Source organism: Hippoglossus hippoglossus, chromosome 14 (assembly GCF_009819705.1).
Source record: "Hippoglossus hippoglossus isolate fHipHip1 chromosome 14, fHipHip1.pri, whole genome shotgun sequence".
NCBI lineage: Eukaryota > Metazoa > Chordata > Actinopteri > Pleuronectiformes > Pleuronectidae > Hippoglossus > Hippoglossus hippoglossus.
In genome coordinates, this window is record NC_047164.1 from 22,226,662 (window position 1) to 22,245,088 (window position 18,427).

The 18,427-nt window shown below is 39.2% G+C and overlaps 1 protein-coding gene across 6 annotated transcripts in view; it reads left to right on the top strand.

Moving 5' to 3' along the window:
* LOC117774428 (protein turtle homolog B-like) overlaps positions 1-18,427 on the top strand; it is a 116,369-nt gene that overhangs the window by 16,385 nt on the left and 81,557 nt on the right. For all 6 annotated transcript variants that reach the window (XM_034606848.1, XM_034606850.1, XM_034606851.1 and 3 more), the window contains exon 2: positions 18,111-18,302. In XM_034606848.1, coding sequence (XP_034462739.1) covers positions 18,111-18,302 — 192 coding nt within the window. The remainder of the gene's footprint in view (positions 1-18,110; positions 18,303-18,427) is intronic.

Below are 18,427 nucleotides of genomic sequence, written 5' to 3' on the forward strand. Positions count from 1 at the left end.
TGTAGTCAGTTATTTGGATTAAACAAAGCTTTGATGCAAAAATTTGAGTTTTTCCAGTAATTTTTGCTGCCCAAACATATACCTATACTTTTTGTATATGGAGAGAATTTAATGCAGGCATATTTTTTTCATGAAGGTTTCCTGCTTACATACATCTTAGTTGCTCTGTCCTGAGCCGTATACTTTCTCTAAATACTGTACTCCATTACCCTCCAGCCAACCCCCACCCATGACCAACCTTCCTGAGCTGGCTGGCTTCCTCCCCTGTCTCATTTTACAGCCTGGCCGACCGATGCAGCACAGTCAGCTTCCTGCACACTGACTTCTCCAGACCCATTAAACATTCATTGAATAAGGCCATAAGATACCTCACCATGGCCTCTGCTGTGCTAGTTTAAATTCACCTCAAGAGCTTTACATCCTAACCATGATACTGCAAACCCAGAGACAAATCCAGGCAGGGCTGCATGTACAGTAAGAGAAGCAGTAGGAAATACATGCAGTAGACAAACTGATTGATCATGTTGGTTTATACTCAGTGTATGACACATGATCCCCTCCCTACTCTGTAGCAGCAGTGTTAGAGTAAATGGACTGATGCAACTTGCAGTGGATGCCACAGATAAATGCCAGTTTTGGTTAGCAGTAATTAGACCTAAAATAATAGATACATGGATTCACTTGGATGTTTTCTTTTCATGTGTCTGTACTTGCCGAGGGGGTGTAAGAGAAAATGTCAAAACAAATGAAACCACTAAACTGACTATGTCACCATATTTTAGGGCACATATCAGATGTTAAACTAATGTGAACTCAGCAGAAGCACTACAAATTAAATATGTTTCTAGTTCACTGAGACAAAACCATAATGCTGTATGTGAAAAATAATTGCTTTGGACATCTTTCTATTATTAGCTGGTCTGTGTACTCATTGCTATAGGGGGCACTTTGGTAGATAACTAGCAGATATCTTTCTGTGGAATAAGACTGCAAACTCAGTCTTAATAACATTACGTCAACTATAGGTTTCTGGACAAAGTAGTTCGAGATTTTACATCTTCTAATTAAAAAGGGCACAATATCTTTATTGATGCCCCAGAAAACCTATGAAAATATCAATGATACCAACATGCAACTATCAGAGTTAAAACATCTTTAGGTAAATGTTGCTAAAAACTGATTGCCTTTAAAGTAGCTATATTCTCATACCTGCATGCAAATATGTTAGTAACAACTTACTTAGTGTATCGCTGACATAAACTTCACATTTGTTCCCCAAATAGAAAAGACCCAGACCCATGATGCATTTATTCCCAATGCCTTTGTAATTCCCTAAAATATAGTAAATATCATATAGCAGCTTGAAGAGACGGTGTCTGTTTAATTTAGGAGTTTAGTTAGTTTAGTTTGTTTTAAAGGGGACATAGCATGCCCATTTTACCACAAGTTGATATGGTTCCTTGGGGTCTTAATGAAATGTCTGTAACATACTTTGGTCAAAATACCACAAGGATCATTTAAAACAGCACCCTTTTTACCCTGTATAAAACAGCCCTCCACAGAGTGACCTGTTTTGAGTGCCTGTTCCTTTAAATGCTAATGAGCCAGCTCCCCCCTCCCCCCTCTCCCCCCATGATTTTAAACGATATAAATTACATATTTTATATGATGTAAATTATCAAATATGCATCCCATACTTTGTATTCCCCTTCTGTTGTCCTGGAGTTTAAATTTTCCCAATTTTCCCAATCACATAATTAAATGTCCCCCTCTGCCCATCCACTACAAGCACACAAGCAGACAGACAGAGAGAGAAAGAGAGGGGTGGGGGGGGCTATGAAGACCATCATTTACCCCAGAACCCCGACATTCAACGGGTACAACAACAAGCGGAGAAAGCAGAATCGCGGGCTGACCTTATATATACAGTCTATGGGGCTGACCAGCGCGGAGAAATGCGCGTCCCGTGTGAACAGCCAGGCGGCTGCGCGCTTGAGAACGGCGCTGCGCTGCCTCGCAGCGGCGCTTCCGCGTCCGGTGTAAACCCGGCGTAACGAGTGTGGGGGCTCTGTGTTCAGAGAAGCATGGTGGACATAATGTATGCATGGGAATAGCTGTCATTAGGGCTGTACTGCTCATTGTGTAAGTACCAGAGTGCACTCATGCCATGTGAGCACATGCTTTATTTGTGGCTCATTTCAAAGTTTCTGTTATCACTGTGCTTATAGTGGCAAGTTTACATACATTAGTAAACTATAGACGATCACATGATTAAATGTTAGACTAATCTCTATAAGTCTAAGTTGGTGAGGGGGCAGAATCCTTCTGGTTTCTGTTACTAGTTTGACCAATCACATTTGAGCAGACTTCGGTTGCCTGCAGGTAAATAGTCTGTGCTGAGAGCAAAATACAGTAGTTGGAATCAGCAATTGTTGTTTTAATTTATCTGCATTCATTTGCAGATTGCTGTTAATAGAGATCAGCCAAAATGCTGGACTTGAAAGGGCTATGAAGAGTATCGCTGTAGATGTTGTCTATCAACTCCATTCTTGTGTGTCACATTGTTGGTTGGACAGTAGACAGTGCGTGGTGAAAGGAAGATGAAGTCTTGGCTCGGATTTACACTGTCTACAGAGGAAGCTCAAAAATATTGTCCTTTGCCCCCAGAGGCTAATACGTTGTAGCTGATGGGCTCCGACATTGATATTAGACTACATCTATATCTTTTGGCTCCGTATCTTTACACTACACCGGGCATGCATGTGTTGGCGTAAACAGGAAGACGTATGTGCAGCTGGACACCGGAATTGTGCCAGATTGCTTGAATAATAGCTTGACTCCTACGCATATAAATAGTCTGCAATGCTTGTAATTGATTATCCATGTTGTGTTCTACAAAGTAGTGGAGGCTAATGCCAGTTGTTTTCTTCCGGAGGGGAGTCATTTGATAGGAACCTGACGAATCAGTGTATGCTACAGCGTGACCAAAAAGACCCAATCAGCAAGCGGTTGTGAGTGCCTATGGCGCTGTTTGTAAACATCTCATTTTCTGCCTGTCCAGACTAAAAGCTGCTTTTAAACCAAGGCAGGGTGTAGCAGCATTTCCAAACTTCACTACTTTCGGAGTAGTGTGGATTGAATGCATTTTCAAACAAACATAGTAGTATGGAGGAAACCTTAGACTGATCTTCAGTAGTTGTACAAGTGTATGTAGGCAACTGCAACGATTTGGTTGTGTTGCTTGAAGACGTTTCCCCTCTCATCCAAGTGGCTACTTTAAGGTGGAATGTTTAATTTTGTGTTACTCAGTGCATGAGTTGACATTGTGAATCAATCACTACACCTCATAATGTTAATATGAACACTTTTATCTTTAAACTTTTTATTATTGACTCTTTTCAATGATAAACGCTTCAGGGATGGTTTGATGTAAAGCACTTTAAAATATTGTCCATTAATTTCAACTGGATAATTTCAACTGAATATAATTTTTTTTATTGCCTGGAGAAGAAAAGATGGCAGAGTGTTGTTCCAGTGTGTTCCAGCAACACTGCACCTAAGACTGTCAGGTCTCAATAGAGACATATTGGCGGAGCTGCATTGTATATCCCCCACCACCAGGTTGCTTTCTGTTAAGATTAGACTAGTATTTTGAAAATATTAAGTATCTGTGTCCTGTATCTGCCATGAACCCTGGGTTATAATCTCATCAGCATATTAATCTGTGTCTCCTATAGTTGTAAAAATTACTCTCCCTGCTTTTCTTCTTTTTGCCCCCTCTGTTAAATTATGAGCCCTCTGTCATAATTTTATCAGACAAATTTAAAGTTTGTTTATACTAGAGTTTATATATTTCATGGTTTCCTGTCATGTGGAGTTGCCTGATGTCCTTCTCACAACAATGACAGCCACACATTATCATCCAATAAGCAGCTGTAAAAAGTGAGTGTGGTTCCACTTACTGAACTGTCCCTCAACTAGTCAGAGACATGAAGAGGGATCCTCAGCCTTTTTCTTTGTCAGATCTCAATTGGACATTTGTTTATTGATTGTGGTTGGAAAACACAAGTCAGGTCCGAGGAGACAGATGGTGTCTAGGCAGAGTGATGGCTCATATAACTAGAGAGGGAGAGAGAGAGAAAGAGAGAGAGGGAGAGAGAGATTTATTTCAAAGCGAGTGTTCCCTCTGCTTTATGCCAGGTGTCAACTACACACCACCCAGGTTCAATGTCCTGGATTGTTGAAATGTCTCTTTTGAAAGCCACTGCTGACAAATTGTAGCTTCAGGGGCAGAGGTGCTGACATTAAGCAGGTGTACATGAGGACGCCTGCTGGGGGATATATTGTGTTTCAAAATTTATAGATTAGACATCATTCATCTGGTCTGAATAATATTTTAATACAAATTTGAATCTGTGACATCTCACAGGCATCAATCATGTTCTGTTAATGACTGCAGCCATTACGATAATATCATATTTAAACTTGAATCTGTTGACACTGACATTTGTCCGGCTTGGAGTTCACACTACTTTGTTGATGTGTTTTTCCTGTGGGTCAGTGGAACTGTTTGGACCACATTGGATGGGAATATTAAGCCTCAGACAGGAAGGGAGAAATCACCTCCTCTCATTTAATACATAATTTATACAGCATTATGAATGAGTTGCTCAGAGATACATAGGCCTGCTTTTGCAGAACCGAGCAGTATCAGTAGATGCAGTGCAGAAGTGTTGGTGTTATAACTTGAACATTACTAAATATTCTGGTTTTACAAGAGAAAATACTAGGGGCCCTTATCAAAAAGCAAGTTCAGCTTAGTCTGGCTCTCCATGGGTTACATGGCTTCACTGAGCCTAATAGGGTTGATCCTGGATTAATGAAGCTGGTTATCAACTCATTTCCAATACAGCTATGAGCATAATCATTTGAGAGAGGCCGGGTTCTCACTTATAAGCAACATTGTCAAAATTATGAGAGTTTAGTAAATCAGTCCCTCCTGGATTTTGTAGGCTTATTATGGGATTGTTGTGCCTTAAATTAATGATTTCACAGCAGCTTTTCAAAAAGTACATGATGTATGTTGCATTGCTTTTAGGCAATGAAGTTAAAATTGCAAAAGTAGTGTGTGTGTGTTTACATGGAGCAAAAGTTTAGCTTGACATGAAAAACTCAATCCTATCAGAAGTCTGGGAGCATTGGTTATGATAATGTGTTTTTGCTATTTGCAGCACAGAGGAAACAGAAGGCTCGCGCAATAAACATCATATAAGGTACAGCATCTGATATACTGTGTTATTCAGAGTATTCAGGGGAAATTGTTACATTAAATATGAACCGGTAACTAATGGGGTATCAGAGACCACCGAGGAGGTAATAGTATATATTAATGTATTGCAGAACAACAGAAAAGCAGGTCTGATCGCCGGACCCTGCTCTGTAATAGCAAACCAAGTTTGAAGGAAATATAGCAGGATTAATTATTAGTCCTTTTTAATAGTAATTTATCAAAATCACAGTTTATAAATTGATTATAGGATACCAATGTGACATCGTAAAACATAGGCAACCTGTGCGTGCAATTTGTAGACATTGTGTTGTAAGAGGAAGTCGTCCGGGCATACCATAGTGAGATTGTTTATATAGGTTTTATCTTGTTTAATGTAACTTAATGATAATATGTAACTAGTGGGTCAGCTCATCACCTGCTTGGACTCAAAACATGAATGACAGGCTTTATAGGCTGCAAGTCTTTCCCATGAAAATGCTGTTCAGCTCAGTGCTCATGCATGCTTTAATTATGTGAAAGAATGGAGCAGAGATAAATAAAGGGTTCACTATGGTCTAAATTATGTCATTGTCATGGCATGGTGAAATATGTAAATGATTCAGGAGGTAGAGAAGGTCATCCATTCACTGCAAGGTTGTTCGTTGTATTCCTCCAGTGTTGTGTTCAGTGTATGTTTGTCCACCATTGGTGTGTGTATTAATTAATGGGAGGTAAATTGTTCAGCATTTTAGATTTAAGAACTTTATAAATGTTAAACAATTTTCAAATTAACTTTTTAAATGTTTTGAATATACACTAAGGTCCAGTGGTAGCTCAGAGGTTGTTCCCCCTGTAAATATCTACTAGCTAATTAAATTAATCTAACTTTTATCACAGGGGTGACTCACAATTGGACCAAAATAGTCAAGTGATGTCTGCAGTTGGAAGTTTTAATAGTGTTAATGTTAATAGTGTTAGTTGTGTAATGAACATACTTAACATTTGTCAACTACAGTGGGTTGTGGTATTACACTTTTGCCATCATGTGTTTTTTTAATGGTTTTGGAAACGATTTCAGAATCATTACACCCCTATTACTTATACATAAGATTCTTCCATCGATATAAGAGCCAAAAGAGCCAACTATACTACTGCAGCAATGTCTATGCTTATAACAGTGCTGATACCTGTTGATGAGTCTAATAACTGCAAATCGCAAAGTAAATCCATGGTACATACACCAGATGCCAGAGCCACTTCCCTTTGCTTTTGACTGTGTTTGCAGGAGGATACACTGATACTATATGTGTCATGAAGGTCAAGAATAAATATCTATATCTCAAGTTTTGAATGGCGCCTCAAGACATTCTTGGACATGATAGAGATTGTGCTTTAAAGATGAGGGAAACACTGTATTTACACATATAAGTAGTGTTGTATCTGTATTAAGTTATGTAAGCTGGTGTAAACTGGACTGGTTTGATGCGACCTGTTCAAATAATCATTGTAAAGAACTATATTTGTGACCAGACTTTTGTGTTTATACAGTATGTTGCCTCAATATTTTATACTGGTCAGTGTTGTTAGACTCTCTGGCTAAGAGCATCTGGTAAATGCTACAAGTATAAATTTCAATTTGTAGATATTCCTGTCTTTAAAAAATATATTGTTGACTGCTATGACACACACAATTTTAATATAGATACCGGAAGTGGTGTTATCATGACCTGTTCCCATTTTCTTTAGAGGGAGAACAAGCAAGGCAAGCTAAAGCTTGTAATTCATGCTGGCAGCCCAACAGATGCAAAATATTTGTGGACATGATTTCCGACAACAATTCATTAGCACATAGTCAGCCCATAATGTGTAGCATTTATTCTTATTCATTTTCCCTCACATACCAAACCAGGCTTCACTCTGAGGTGCTCCAAGTGTCCGTCTCTGTGGCCGCCTAGAGTTTGAGGGTGTTTCCAACATCACAAATGAATTGTATATAGGGCGTAGATGTGCCACAGTGACACAACAGACTTAAACTTAAGTAATATTTATCAAAGATGTGTCTGCCGCAGTTATACAACATAACATAACTTATTTTACAGACAGAGAAATTATTGGTTAGTTAAAATAGTTTTTTTTTTACATGTTACTGACAGTCACAACGATGAACACTCAAACACTCCCAGTATTGAGAGTATTGTGAATATTGGCTATAGTTCATTGTCACCAAGTTTCGCTTGTTTGTATGTTAGCATTCTTGAACTTGATCGTCCGTTGATCCACCCTCAGTCATCTGACCTTAATTCCAGCCAGTCAGCAGGAGGTCAGACGCTCAAAAACATGTCTTTGTCCTCAGACATGACAGAATCCAAGACTCTTACTGTAGAGGTTCAAAAGTAGAAGCAACACTTTCTCTCTGGAATACAAGTCTTTCATTTTCAGATATAAAAACAAATTATATTTCTTATTACTGTTGGCTATGGAACAGTAGTCCCCAGGATTCATGTGCTAAAAAAAGTCTTACCCTATAAGTCAAGTAACTGGTGTAAGAAAATAGCAAACGTCTATAAAATGCATTTTTAAATATGTAAATGCTTCATAAATGGAGCACTGTTTCAATGTCAATGCAGACGTTACATTTCAAGATGCCCTTGTTTGCTTTTACTTCACCCTCTTATATACATTGTATGGTAACAATCATAAAAATGTATATAATGTCTGATTGTAACACAGCTCTGGCTGTCGGATTGACTCTGTTTTGTGAACCATCCACAGTTATACCATGTATTAATCTGTGACTACATCCAGTACATAAGATGATTAAGGTTCCCTGTGGAGACGATAGTATCCATCTGCGGCCTGAGAGGCTACAAGACACTCCCAGTAGAGAAATACCATTGGTCGTTTTTTATGCTGATGTCAAACATGGGTAATGTCAAACCCATTGCCAAACTGTCTACTAGGCGTTGCTGCACCTGTCACATTGAACAGGGCAAGACCTGCCTGCCAACAAATATAAGAAATGGGGGAGTTTTGGCTCTCCTGCATAAACATTTAATCAATTTAAAGGGTATATAATCTTACCTGGACTACAAAAAAGTTTTGTCTCTAATTACTTAGTATCTTGATGGTGGAGCTGTATGGCTAGATGCTGTAGAGAGGAGTGTGTATCAAAGTCCATCTACTCTAAAATACTGGCAGAAATCCAAATTGTGTCTCCTCAAGTACAAATAACATGTTACAAAATATAAATCAAGTAGTGATACTGTAAGTATATTATATAATAGCTATTTTAAAAAAAAAGAAAATATGAACTCACTTTTTAAAACACTAGCACTAATAAAAACAAACTAAATTGTAATATAAATAATAAAAAATACATTCAAATAAAGAATTCACAATACATCGAAATACATATTGAATCTGCTTTAATTTGTCAATAGATTACTATAGATTACTAATCTCTAATTTTGGCAAAACTATTTCACCCAATCAAGTCAATTGTTTGGGAAGGTTTGAAGTTCATCAGACTGTCTGAACTTAAGTCCTGGCTTCCACCTCTGAGTTGTGACACAAAAAAATCAGAATTTACCCCCGGGGAGAACACTGTGGATAAGCATCAGTGCCAGTAAAAGTGGGTCATCGAGAAGGACAGGATTATTGGACAAAATACTTGGTGGACATTCTGTTGACAGCAGCACTAGAATTGGTTGACCTGTCGTCTTGTTGTTTTACTGAGACAAAACAGATTCACCTTGACCTGTGGCTTTGATTGTTTGCATGAGCTTACAAATGGAAATTGCATCCAGGAATAAATGCATTAGAATATCAACTTTGTTGTCCAGATTACTAGCTACATTTTGCGGTGCAGCATTGTGAAGAGGACCAACATCATAACCTTTCTTTGCCTCAGTTCACATGATGCAGGAGGGATCAGATGCTGCACCCTGCAAAGATCTCTTTTGAATCCCAAACGATGAGAGATGCTCGCTTATAGGCAAGCAGAATTAGGTCAAGTCTCCCACCCTTTGGTGTAGTATTAGTGTTTTAAGCCAGGCTGGTGTATTTGAGGATTGCAGCTCAAGCTGACAAACACAAATGAGCAATACATTTTCCCTAAGCACACTGTTTAGGCAAAAATCTTTTTACTTTTTGGATGTAGCTTTCTGTTTTTCTGCTCATTTAAACTGAGTCTGTGCTTCAAACACGCCACCGTTCAGAATAAATTCATACTTGCTGCAGTTACCCAAATGGATTCCTTCTCCCTGCAAGAAGCATTTGCACAGTGAATATTCTGTAGTTTGCATGGTTTGCACATTTTGCTTTTTTGATCTAGAACTGTAATGTAGTTGTCTTTGATCCCACACAGGGGAATAGAAGCTCTTTACAGCCTCTTCGAATGCTTTTTGGATAGGAAACTATTTTGATGGTGTTTTTTCTAATTCCCTCTTTGGATTTAGAAATGCAGATTTCTTTTGTTATGCTCAGTCCTCTTACTAGTATTCTGTTTCAGTATGGGTGTGTATGTAGTGTCAATGTAATCAGCACAGTTATTTGCTATTGAGAGTTTTTCTTTCCCTGTGATGAGAATAAAATAAAATGTGGTGGCGCACACATATAAACGTGAGCATTTCTAATAAAGCAAATACACCTTAGATTCACTGTTTTCTATTTGACATGTTGCAACTGTGTGCTGTGAAAGGGTTTCTTTGTAGCCACTGCTTAACTGAGTCCCAAGATTTAAGCCTGGAGATTTTGGCAGCAGATGGTGGAGTTTAGAGGCCAAGCGACAGACAGAAAGAGGAAACGTTAGTTTGGTTCATGTCAGTCAGCTTTACATGCAAACTTGTCATAGCAAGGCTTGAGGGATCCCATTGTTTGACAGTCTGCTAGTTCATGAGACCTAAAGGGATAGTTCACTGAAAAAAGAAATTCTCTTATTATCTACTCACCACTATGCTGATGGAGGGGTGGGTGAATTGTTTGAGTCCTCAAAACACATTTTTTGAGTTTCAGGGGTAAACTTTGTTTCAGCAGAATCCGAAACAATTGAAGTCAATGGTGACTCCTTCTTCAGACGTAATAAAATCACAGAAAAAACATAACATGCCTCCATACGGCTCGGGTGGTGTCATCCAAGCGCCGCAAGCCCCAACATTTATATTTGACTCGAAACTATGTCATTTACACTGTGTTTTAAGCCTAAATGTACGCTGATATCTTCCTACGAGGTGCATTCACAGACCCTCAGACACACCATCGTGTGGCTGTGGCCGCTAGCTTAGCCACTTCCTGTGACCTTGTTTCTTATTTGCAAGAAAAAATAACTTTTGTGGAAATAAGGGTTCTGGCAGTTGGAGCCTGAAGGCAAAGAGGAAGTGCAGGTTTGCAGGAGCCAAATATGGCTGATCGATGAGCGGGGTTAGGAGACTAGTCAGCAGTGGCATGAGCAGCGCATGGGATGAAGTCTAGGATAAATAAACTATATATACTGTTGCGTTAGCATGCAAAAATACACTATTGTGTGTATCTGTTTTTTCTAACTAAGTTAAAAGTTGTCATTCAGCATGCAATTTCTATGCAGACTTCTTATAATGGTAATTTCCAATATATATATATACAAAGTGTTCACTGCTTAAAGGCTAGGTTTTTTTTCCATTGAAGCAGTACGAGTCATGTAGCTAACAGAGATGCAAAAGCTATGCTACATTATACCTGGTGACTTAGTTGTATATCTATCACAATCTTAACACATTTCAGTATAGCAAAGGGTTCTATGGATACTTCCAAAACATCTGTTTGTCAGATTTACTGGAAAAAACAAACAACATGTAAAAGAGTGTCCTCTGTGCTTGACGGCATCAGTCACACATACACCTGGGCATATCCTGATAATCCAGTTTTGCTAAAGCTTTTAAAACTGTTGTCTATTTGCCATGTGCAACTTGGTGTATTCTGTGAAATGCAGCTGCTGCATAACTCTGAGTTCAGAGGCCAAGTGACAAAAAGAAAAGCAGATGTTTTAGGAGACTAGACATTAGAGAGTAAGTCACTCACCTGCATAAACTTACCTTGAGTAGATTTGGTAAAGGGATTGATGCCGCCTTGCTGCTGTGTTGTGTTGGGACGTGACAGGTAAAATACATTTACACCGAGCAGTAAAGTTCAAAGACGTGTAGCTCAAAATGTTGTGGCCATTTGCTGTTTATTATATGCCTCTAATGCTCTGTGCACCCTCATGGCTTCGTGGGCTGGCTGTCAGCATTATTAATGCCTCCATTAATTTCACAGTGCTGACGTTTTATTACCACCACAATTTGAGTTCAACTTTGGAATAAGATACACAAAGACTAAGTGCAGGTGCAAGAATGATAGGCTGTATGATAATGCACCGGCCTTGCTATAGTCATCTATAATTGATGTTGCATTGTGTAAAAATCTCATTTATTTTTCATTTTTGGTTGGCACTTAGCAGAGTGGGCCAGTTGTCACTGCTAGACAGTGCCAGGAACGAGCTATGGGACCAGCTGAGACAAGGACAGGGGAAGCTTGTATATATGCTCGGTTTTAACTGCCAACACGGAGTGTCAGATTGAATAGTATGCTGGAGTGTGTTGTGCCATACTTGTATTGTTTATTCATTGCACTGACTGAATCTTCATGCACGGTATCATTTGTCACCTTGTTTAAATATAGAAAAGCAGTTTTCTGTCAGCGTTGAATGTAAAAATGAGTCATTCTATACTGTCATATACAATCTCATGTGTGGTCTATTATATTCTCATATATTTTCTAATATGCTGTTCTCAAAGAGAGCCACCGCTTATCTATGATACCTCACGGCCTGGAAGCAAATATCACTTGTAAATCACACTGGATTTTTAATTGCATTGTACTAGAACATCGTGAAGCTGAATTCGGTACACCATGAACACTCAAATATCACATTCTGTTCTTTTTTGTTTTAGAAAATGAGACAACATAAGTAGAAGTAAATGCCTGCCTCAAACTACCTGTCTCCATGTTGGAACTTTATTCTCCAACTTGTAAATTAAAGCTTATGGTGTAAAGTCAGACAGAAAACCAGTTATTATCGTGACTTGCTCCTCACAGTCTCTTGTCACGATCTAGGATAAGTGGGAGTTTTTTGTCAACCATTCAATATTGTAGCTGAGAGTTATTTAAATGACCCCGCCTTCAATGTCTCTTCGCTGTCATTGCAGCGCATGCCTTTCCGCTTCAACACTGTCCCATTGAGAACATGATCAAGGTCTGTCTCTAAGATGGCTGCAGTTGACGTATACATTTCAGTGACTGACAACACAGAACACTATAGATTAGTTCGAAAAGGGGGAGGAATCTTAGGAAATTTCACAAGTGGATTCATCTCCATCTTGATGTCACACATTTTAAATTTAAACATGAATATTTCAACCCCCCCCTCATTTGAACAAACGTTCAAATTTCAAATAAAGTCAGCCCTACAACTATTGATGTAGTATGAATCAGATGCATTAAACATCTATATTTTCCTGACTTGATTTAATTGGTAGTGCAGTACAGTATACTGATCTGATAGTGAGTTCAACTATCACACAAAAGAACCTTCCCTTTCTCTTCCTTCTTGCTAAGATTCTTGGTTGTGTTGTGTGTATGTGTGTGTGAGAGTGCACCTCAGTGATTATACCTTGTGATGGTGCCCTCCCCTGGGACTTTGATTGTCAATGAGCGAAACCCTTACGGAGAGGTGTGGGTGGCGGTGGAGGGGGAGAGAATCAGCTCTGCTTCTCCTCTCTGTCTTCTGCTCTCTCGCTCCCTCTCCATCTCATCAGATATAAACAGTGAAGTCATACCTTCCAAGGGGCCTGTTTTTGTGCTAGCTGCGATGATGTCACCAGCAACCAATCAACACGTAGCGCTGCCAGAGGTAGCATGTGTGCGTATGTGTGTGTGTAAAGGGGGGGGGCACCACTGGGAAAAGCACACTTGCTCGGTTATTATCTGGTTCTGCCAGCAAGCATGAGCGCACACATACACATCAAATGATGAATCCACAGGCTGCCTCTGATACACACAGCCTCTCAGTGATGTAACACTGTATATATACGGCAGATATTCTATTCCTGGTACCAGATGGAGCTGTAACAGATGTCAAGTTGGAATTAGAGATCCGTATTGTTAATCATGTGATCACAGATAGTCCATTATTGTGCACGATATTTCACAAGGTGACTGCAGTGTTCTGATGAAATGTTTAATGTGTGCTATGCCTTCAATCTCAGCTCAGCTGGCTCTTTTCTATGTACATCTGCAAGAGTTTTTATTATAATGGACGCACATTCACAGTCAAGACTAACCTTTCACAATTTGTTGCTTTTTTATATTGACCTCAGTTCAAGGTGACTAGAGGCTTTTCACTCTTTGCAGTGGATCTAAATATGCATTTAAAAGATCAGGCTGTCAAGTCAAGACACTGTTGAAAATGTACTGGTGGCCTTGAATAGTTTTTCAATTATGACAGCAGTGTGATTTGTTTGACTGCTCTACAGCGAGCATATTCTGGTAATTGCAAAATGGAGAAACTTCAAGTGTTGCTTTTGAAGCTCAGCAGAATGTCATTGTGTTTTTAAACCTTGTTCTTGCTGTTAAATGAAGCACTGCTCTGCTGGAGGAAATGTAGATGAAGACTGTATCACTGCCAATAGCCCCTGTTCATCTCGTTCTCACTGTTTCTTCAAGCACTTCTCGGCCATGTTTTATTGTACCATTCGATTTTTCCCCAGTGAAGAAAGAGGAATTGACATGGTGACCTTTGTATAATGGAAGTGTATGGTTGAATTCTGGATTAGATATTAATTTAGAAACATTTGCCTTTTATTTGTATTTAATTGTGGTAACATTCATATTATCAGAAAGAGTCAGTGAAGTATTGTGATGAATAATTTGGATAACAACCCCCCCCTTTAAAATCCAGTTGCCAAAACTTCAATATAACTTTCAGGCTCAATGTTTGTCCTGGAATATGATTAAAATTATGGTAAGTGTTTATTTGTCTGGAGGTCAATTTCCCATGTTGCACTGCATGAAAAAAAAACTGACTTAATCAGTTATTTGATTCAGTTTTGTTGTTCCTGAATCAATTTAGAATAATTTCTGCTCACATATTCCAATCAACAGTCATAGTTTTTAGATGAATAAAGTGTGATCAGTCTGCTCTTTTATATTTTTTACCTCTGCCAGGTAGGTTATGTTTTTGTTTTGTTAGCAGGATTATGCAAAAACTACCAGACAGATTACCATGAAACTTGGTGAAAGGATGGGGTATGGGTCAGGGAAGAAGTTGGTGCAGATAAGAGTAAAGGGCACATCCGGAAATTTAGTTTGACTTTTTCTGCAGCATTTCCTACTGAAGTAATTCCATCTAGGGCATTTAAACTGTATTGATGTTGCGTGCATGTGGCAAATACTGCTGCATACAAGCTTTACAATGCAGCAACTGAGCAAAACATCAGGTTAAAGATCTCTTATGTTATTATGACAAATTTTAACATTTTCAACATTATGAAACTGTTGCAGGACAAACTAGAATATGGCAGGTCTTCAGAGTCTAGATAATTATTGGGAAACACTGCTTTGACATAGCGAGATAGGGCACTAGCCTTGGCGGAGGTATGCACTCTCAGAGTGCCCTTCTAGTACTTTAAAATCCTTATGTTTATTAATTAACATGTCGAGGAAGAGTTCTTGACTCCTGCAGCAATGCAAATGAATCAGGCAGCTTGGGACCAATCGAGCAAACAGTCTGCTCCATGCAGTTTTGCAGTGACGATGTGTGTCACTAGGCAAGAGAAGGAGAAGATAACAGATCTCTTTTTGAGTTTTGTTCAGGTTTTGTTCACAGCAATCTCCACCAGCATTATTCTACAGTTGTGGCAGAAAACATAAGCAGCCCAGGTTGACCAATCTTGTGGTCCTCATGTGGTGTCGCTGAAGCTGCCATGGGGACAGAAGAGGCTGAAACTAAATCCACAGAACAACTATGACTACTGAGATGCTTGGATGAAGCTACCTGTTAAGACAAACGTGTGCATGTGTACTGAGGAGAACTGGTGCTGTTTTTAGGCAGAGGGGGGTCACTGCGAATCTTAATCATGTTTTAACAAAACTTCAGTTTTGTTCTGATGCCCAAACCTTTGCAAATAGGCATAATATAGTTATCTAGTTTTTAAACTCCCAAATATTAATTAAGTATCAATGCAGTATAGCTCAAGCTTTGCACCCACAGCCACTATAGGTATGGTATTTGTATAAATAAAGCTTCAGACTACCGCTGATCATTTTCCATAGCCTGGTCTCTAAATATTTTCTTCTGCCTCACCAGAGTGGTTTGATAGCACCATTACTAGGGAAGAGTTGTAGTGAATTTTTTCGTTCATTTTCCTGACCTCCGGACTAATAAATGATTTTAGTCCTTTTGGTCGGCCTCTAAATATATTGTTAATAGTTTCCAGACTCACATTTTTGCTGTGCTACAGAATATAACCCCGAAACTTGTGATTTGTCCCTTGTCTTAGTTGTTTGCTGATGAAATGGATGAAGTCTCATTGGTTACTGGTGCACACAACTTGACATCATGGTACACTGTTTGCTTTCACCAATGAGGGACCCGGCAGGCAGTAGGCTGTCATCTGTGTGCAGAAGAACCTATCTGCCTGCCTGGCTTCCTTACAGGTCAAAGAGGGATGAGCAGTGAATACATCTGATTAGCCGTATCGACTGGTAAAATGCTACCACACCAGGTTTCCGCTCATAAAGCCAAACTACATAGTAATTAGCCTGGGATCGATGTGGCTGTCCAGCAGCTAGCCTGCAGATGCACAGTTTCAGTGGGATTGCGCCAAGGAGTGAATTATTTTGGGGAAAGGTTAAACATAACATTACCTCTCATGTTTTTGTCTGCCCACATTCTGTCAGACCAACACGATGAAATGTGTCTGTCGAGATAGATCCCATGGATGTGTCTGAAAGTGCCGTTCACCAAGGCCGAACTCATTGGCCTTGGCTCTGTATTTGATTTGACACCAGTAGTCTTTGCTGTCATGATTGATGGAATTTGTGGCTTAGCACATTTGTGTTATCCCACACAGTCATTTTCTTGATAACTTTTCTGTTGATTTCTAAAGAAGGCTCATTTCTATGGAGATGAACAGATGGTTGTAGAAATAGTTTACTTTGAAAAGTTTGATGATGGATACCACTAACTTTCTGATTGCAAACTACACCCAGCTGCCGATTAGCCTAGTTTAGCATAAAGACTGTAAATAGAGGGAAAAAGCTAGCTTAAATTTTCCCCCAAAATTAAAAAATCCACATAGCATTACCTCTAAAGCTCACTTATTAACGCTTGGGGTCTTAAAAATGAATTTGCACGAATTCAACAGTTCTGTGTTATGTAGCGGTGTGTGAGGAGACTCCTGAGGCATCTGCACTACTGTGTGTTTTCTTATGTCTGTTCCACGAAACAGAACTAAACTCTGAGTAGAACTCAACAGAGCACAAAGGTGAAGATACAGCATTCAATGACTGACCGGAGTAAGAACCCTTTCAGTTAATATAGCAACAATATATAATATAATATATATTATTATAATATAATAATATGTTTGTATTATAATATAATACAAACTAATGAAATCATCCTTCTAAACCAGAAACCCGATTACCCCAATGATGCTTTCTGTATTTACCAGATCTGTTCCAGGGGTACATCTTTTTCTGAGCAACGATAACTTTAAGTCAGACTAAAGTACTGTACAGACATGAGCTAAGAATATGTGCGACTAATAATGTAGCCCTACTGCCAACAGTATTAACAGCCATAATGTATCTGTTATCTTATGTATTTGCAATGTGAATGTTTAGTATGCCTAATCCAAAACGTCATAGCATTGTTAATTAAATAACAGCCCATGACGTACAAAGTATAAACTAAAAAGAAATGGAGTGAGTGCAGGAGTGTTACCGACAGGCATGGTCGTCACAGTGGGGAGCTGGTGTCTGTACTTGTTTGGTAACTGCTCAGAGCCAAAAAACAGTCTAGCACATACCGCCCACGTTAAACAGCCAACTATCTTTAGTCCCCTTCCCAGTCCTTAAACCAAGCTAATACAGTGGAAACTGCTTACAGTGATCACATTTGTCCTGGGCCAAATTGATCAATTGATCACTAAGTAAGGATGAGTACTATAACCAATTGCATAGCTTCAGTATGATAATCCCAGAACTTGAGGGAAAGGTAACAGCATTTTTCATCCATATAAATGGTCGATCACTATTTCCAAGATCACTATATCCGGTTTCCACTGTATAGCTCACTGCTGGCAGTAGATTCATATGAACACACATGAACGTGGCATCAGTTTGAAGATCTAACTGTCCACCACAATTCAATAAGTATAATTTCACATCTATTACTTCAAGCAAAGCTCTTCTTTTAAACTGTATGGACTGGCCAATATTAGAAAACAAGTGTAGGTATTGTGATCACCACAAAGAAATAAGATTAGTAATTATCAAACCCTCTAACAATAACACAAAAAGAGTCACTTTGTTTTCACACACTTGATCTGAGTATGTAAAATCATCTTCATGCCTATACACAACTGTTCTTTCCTACTGTTTGTATTGTGGCTACAGGAATATTATACATAGGAATATTGTACTGGCTTTAATGTGAGTACGAGATTTATTCAACATTAAATATATATCCTTGTTGCTCAAGTTTCAAGGCTTAAAGTGGACTGTGAGTGTTGACTGGGCTGACCTGTGCATACTGTTTTACCAGGTGCCCACGGAGTGCGAGAGGAGCCCCAGTTTGTGACGGCACGTGCAGGAGAGAACGTCATCCTGGGATGCGACGTGTCCCACCCCCTGAACGGCCAGCCCTATGTGGTGGAGTGGTTCAAGTATGGAATGCCCATCCCCTTCTTCATCAATTTTCGCTTCTACCCTCCTCACGTGGACCCAGAGTATGCTGGTAAGATACTTACCACTGTCACATTCTGAAAAGCAACTTAATGTTTGGCTGAAAAGCAGCTCTCTCTTGTTAGAGGTGTTGCATGTGTAACCACACCCAACAGTGATGCTGCAAACCCCATTGGA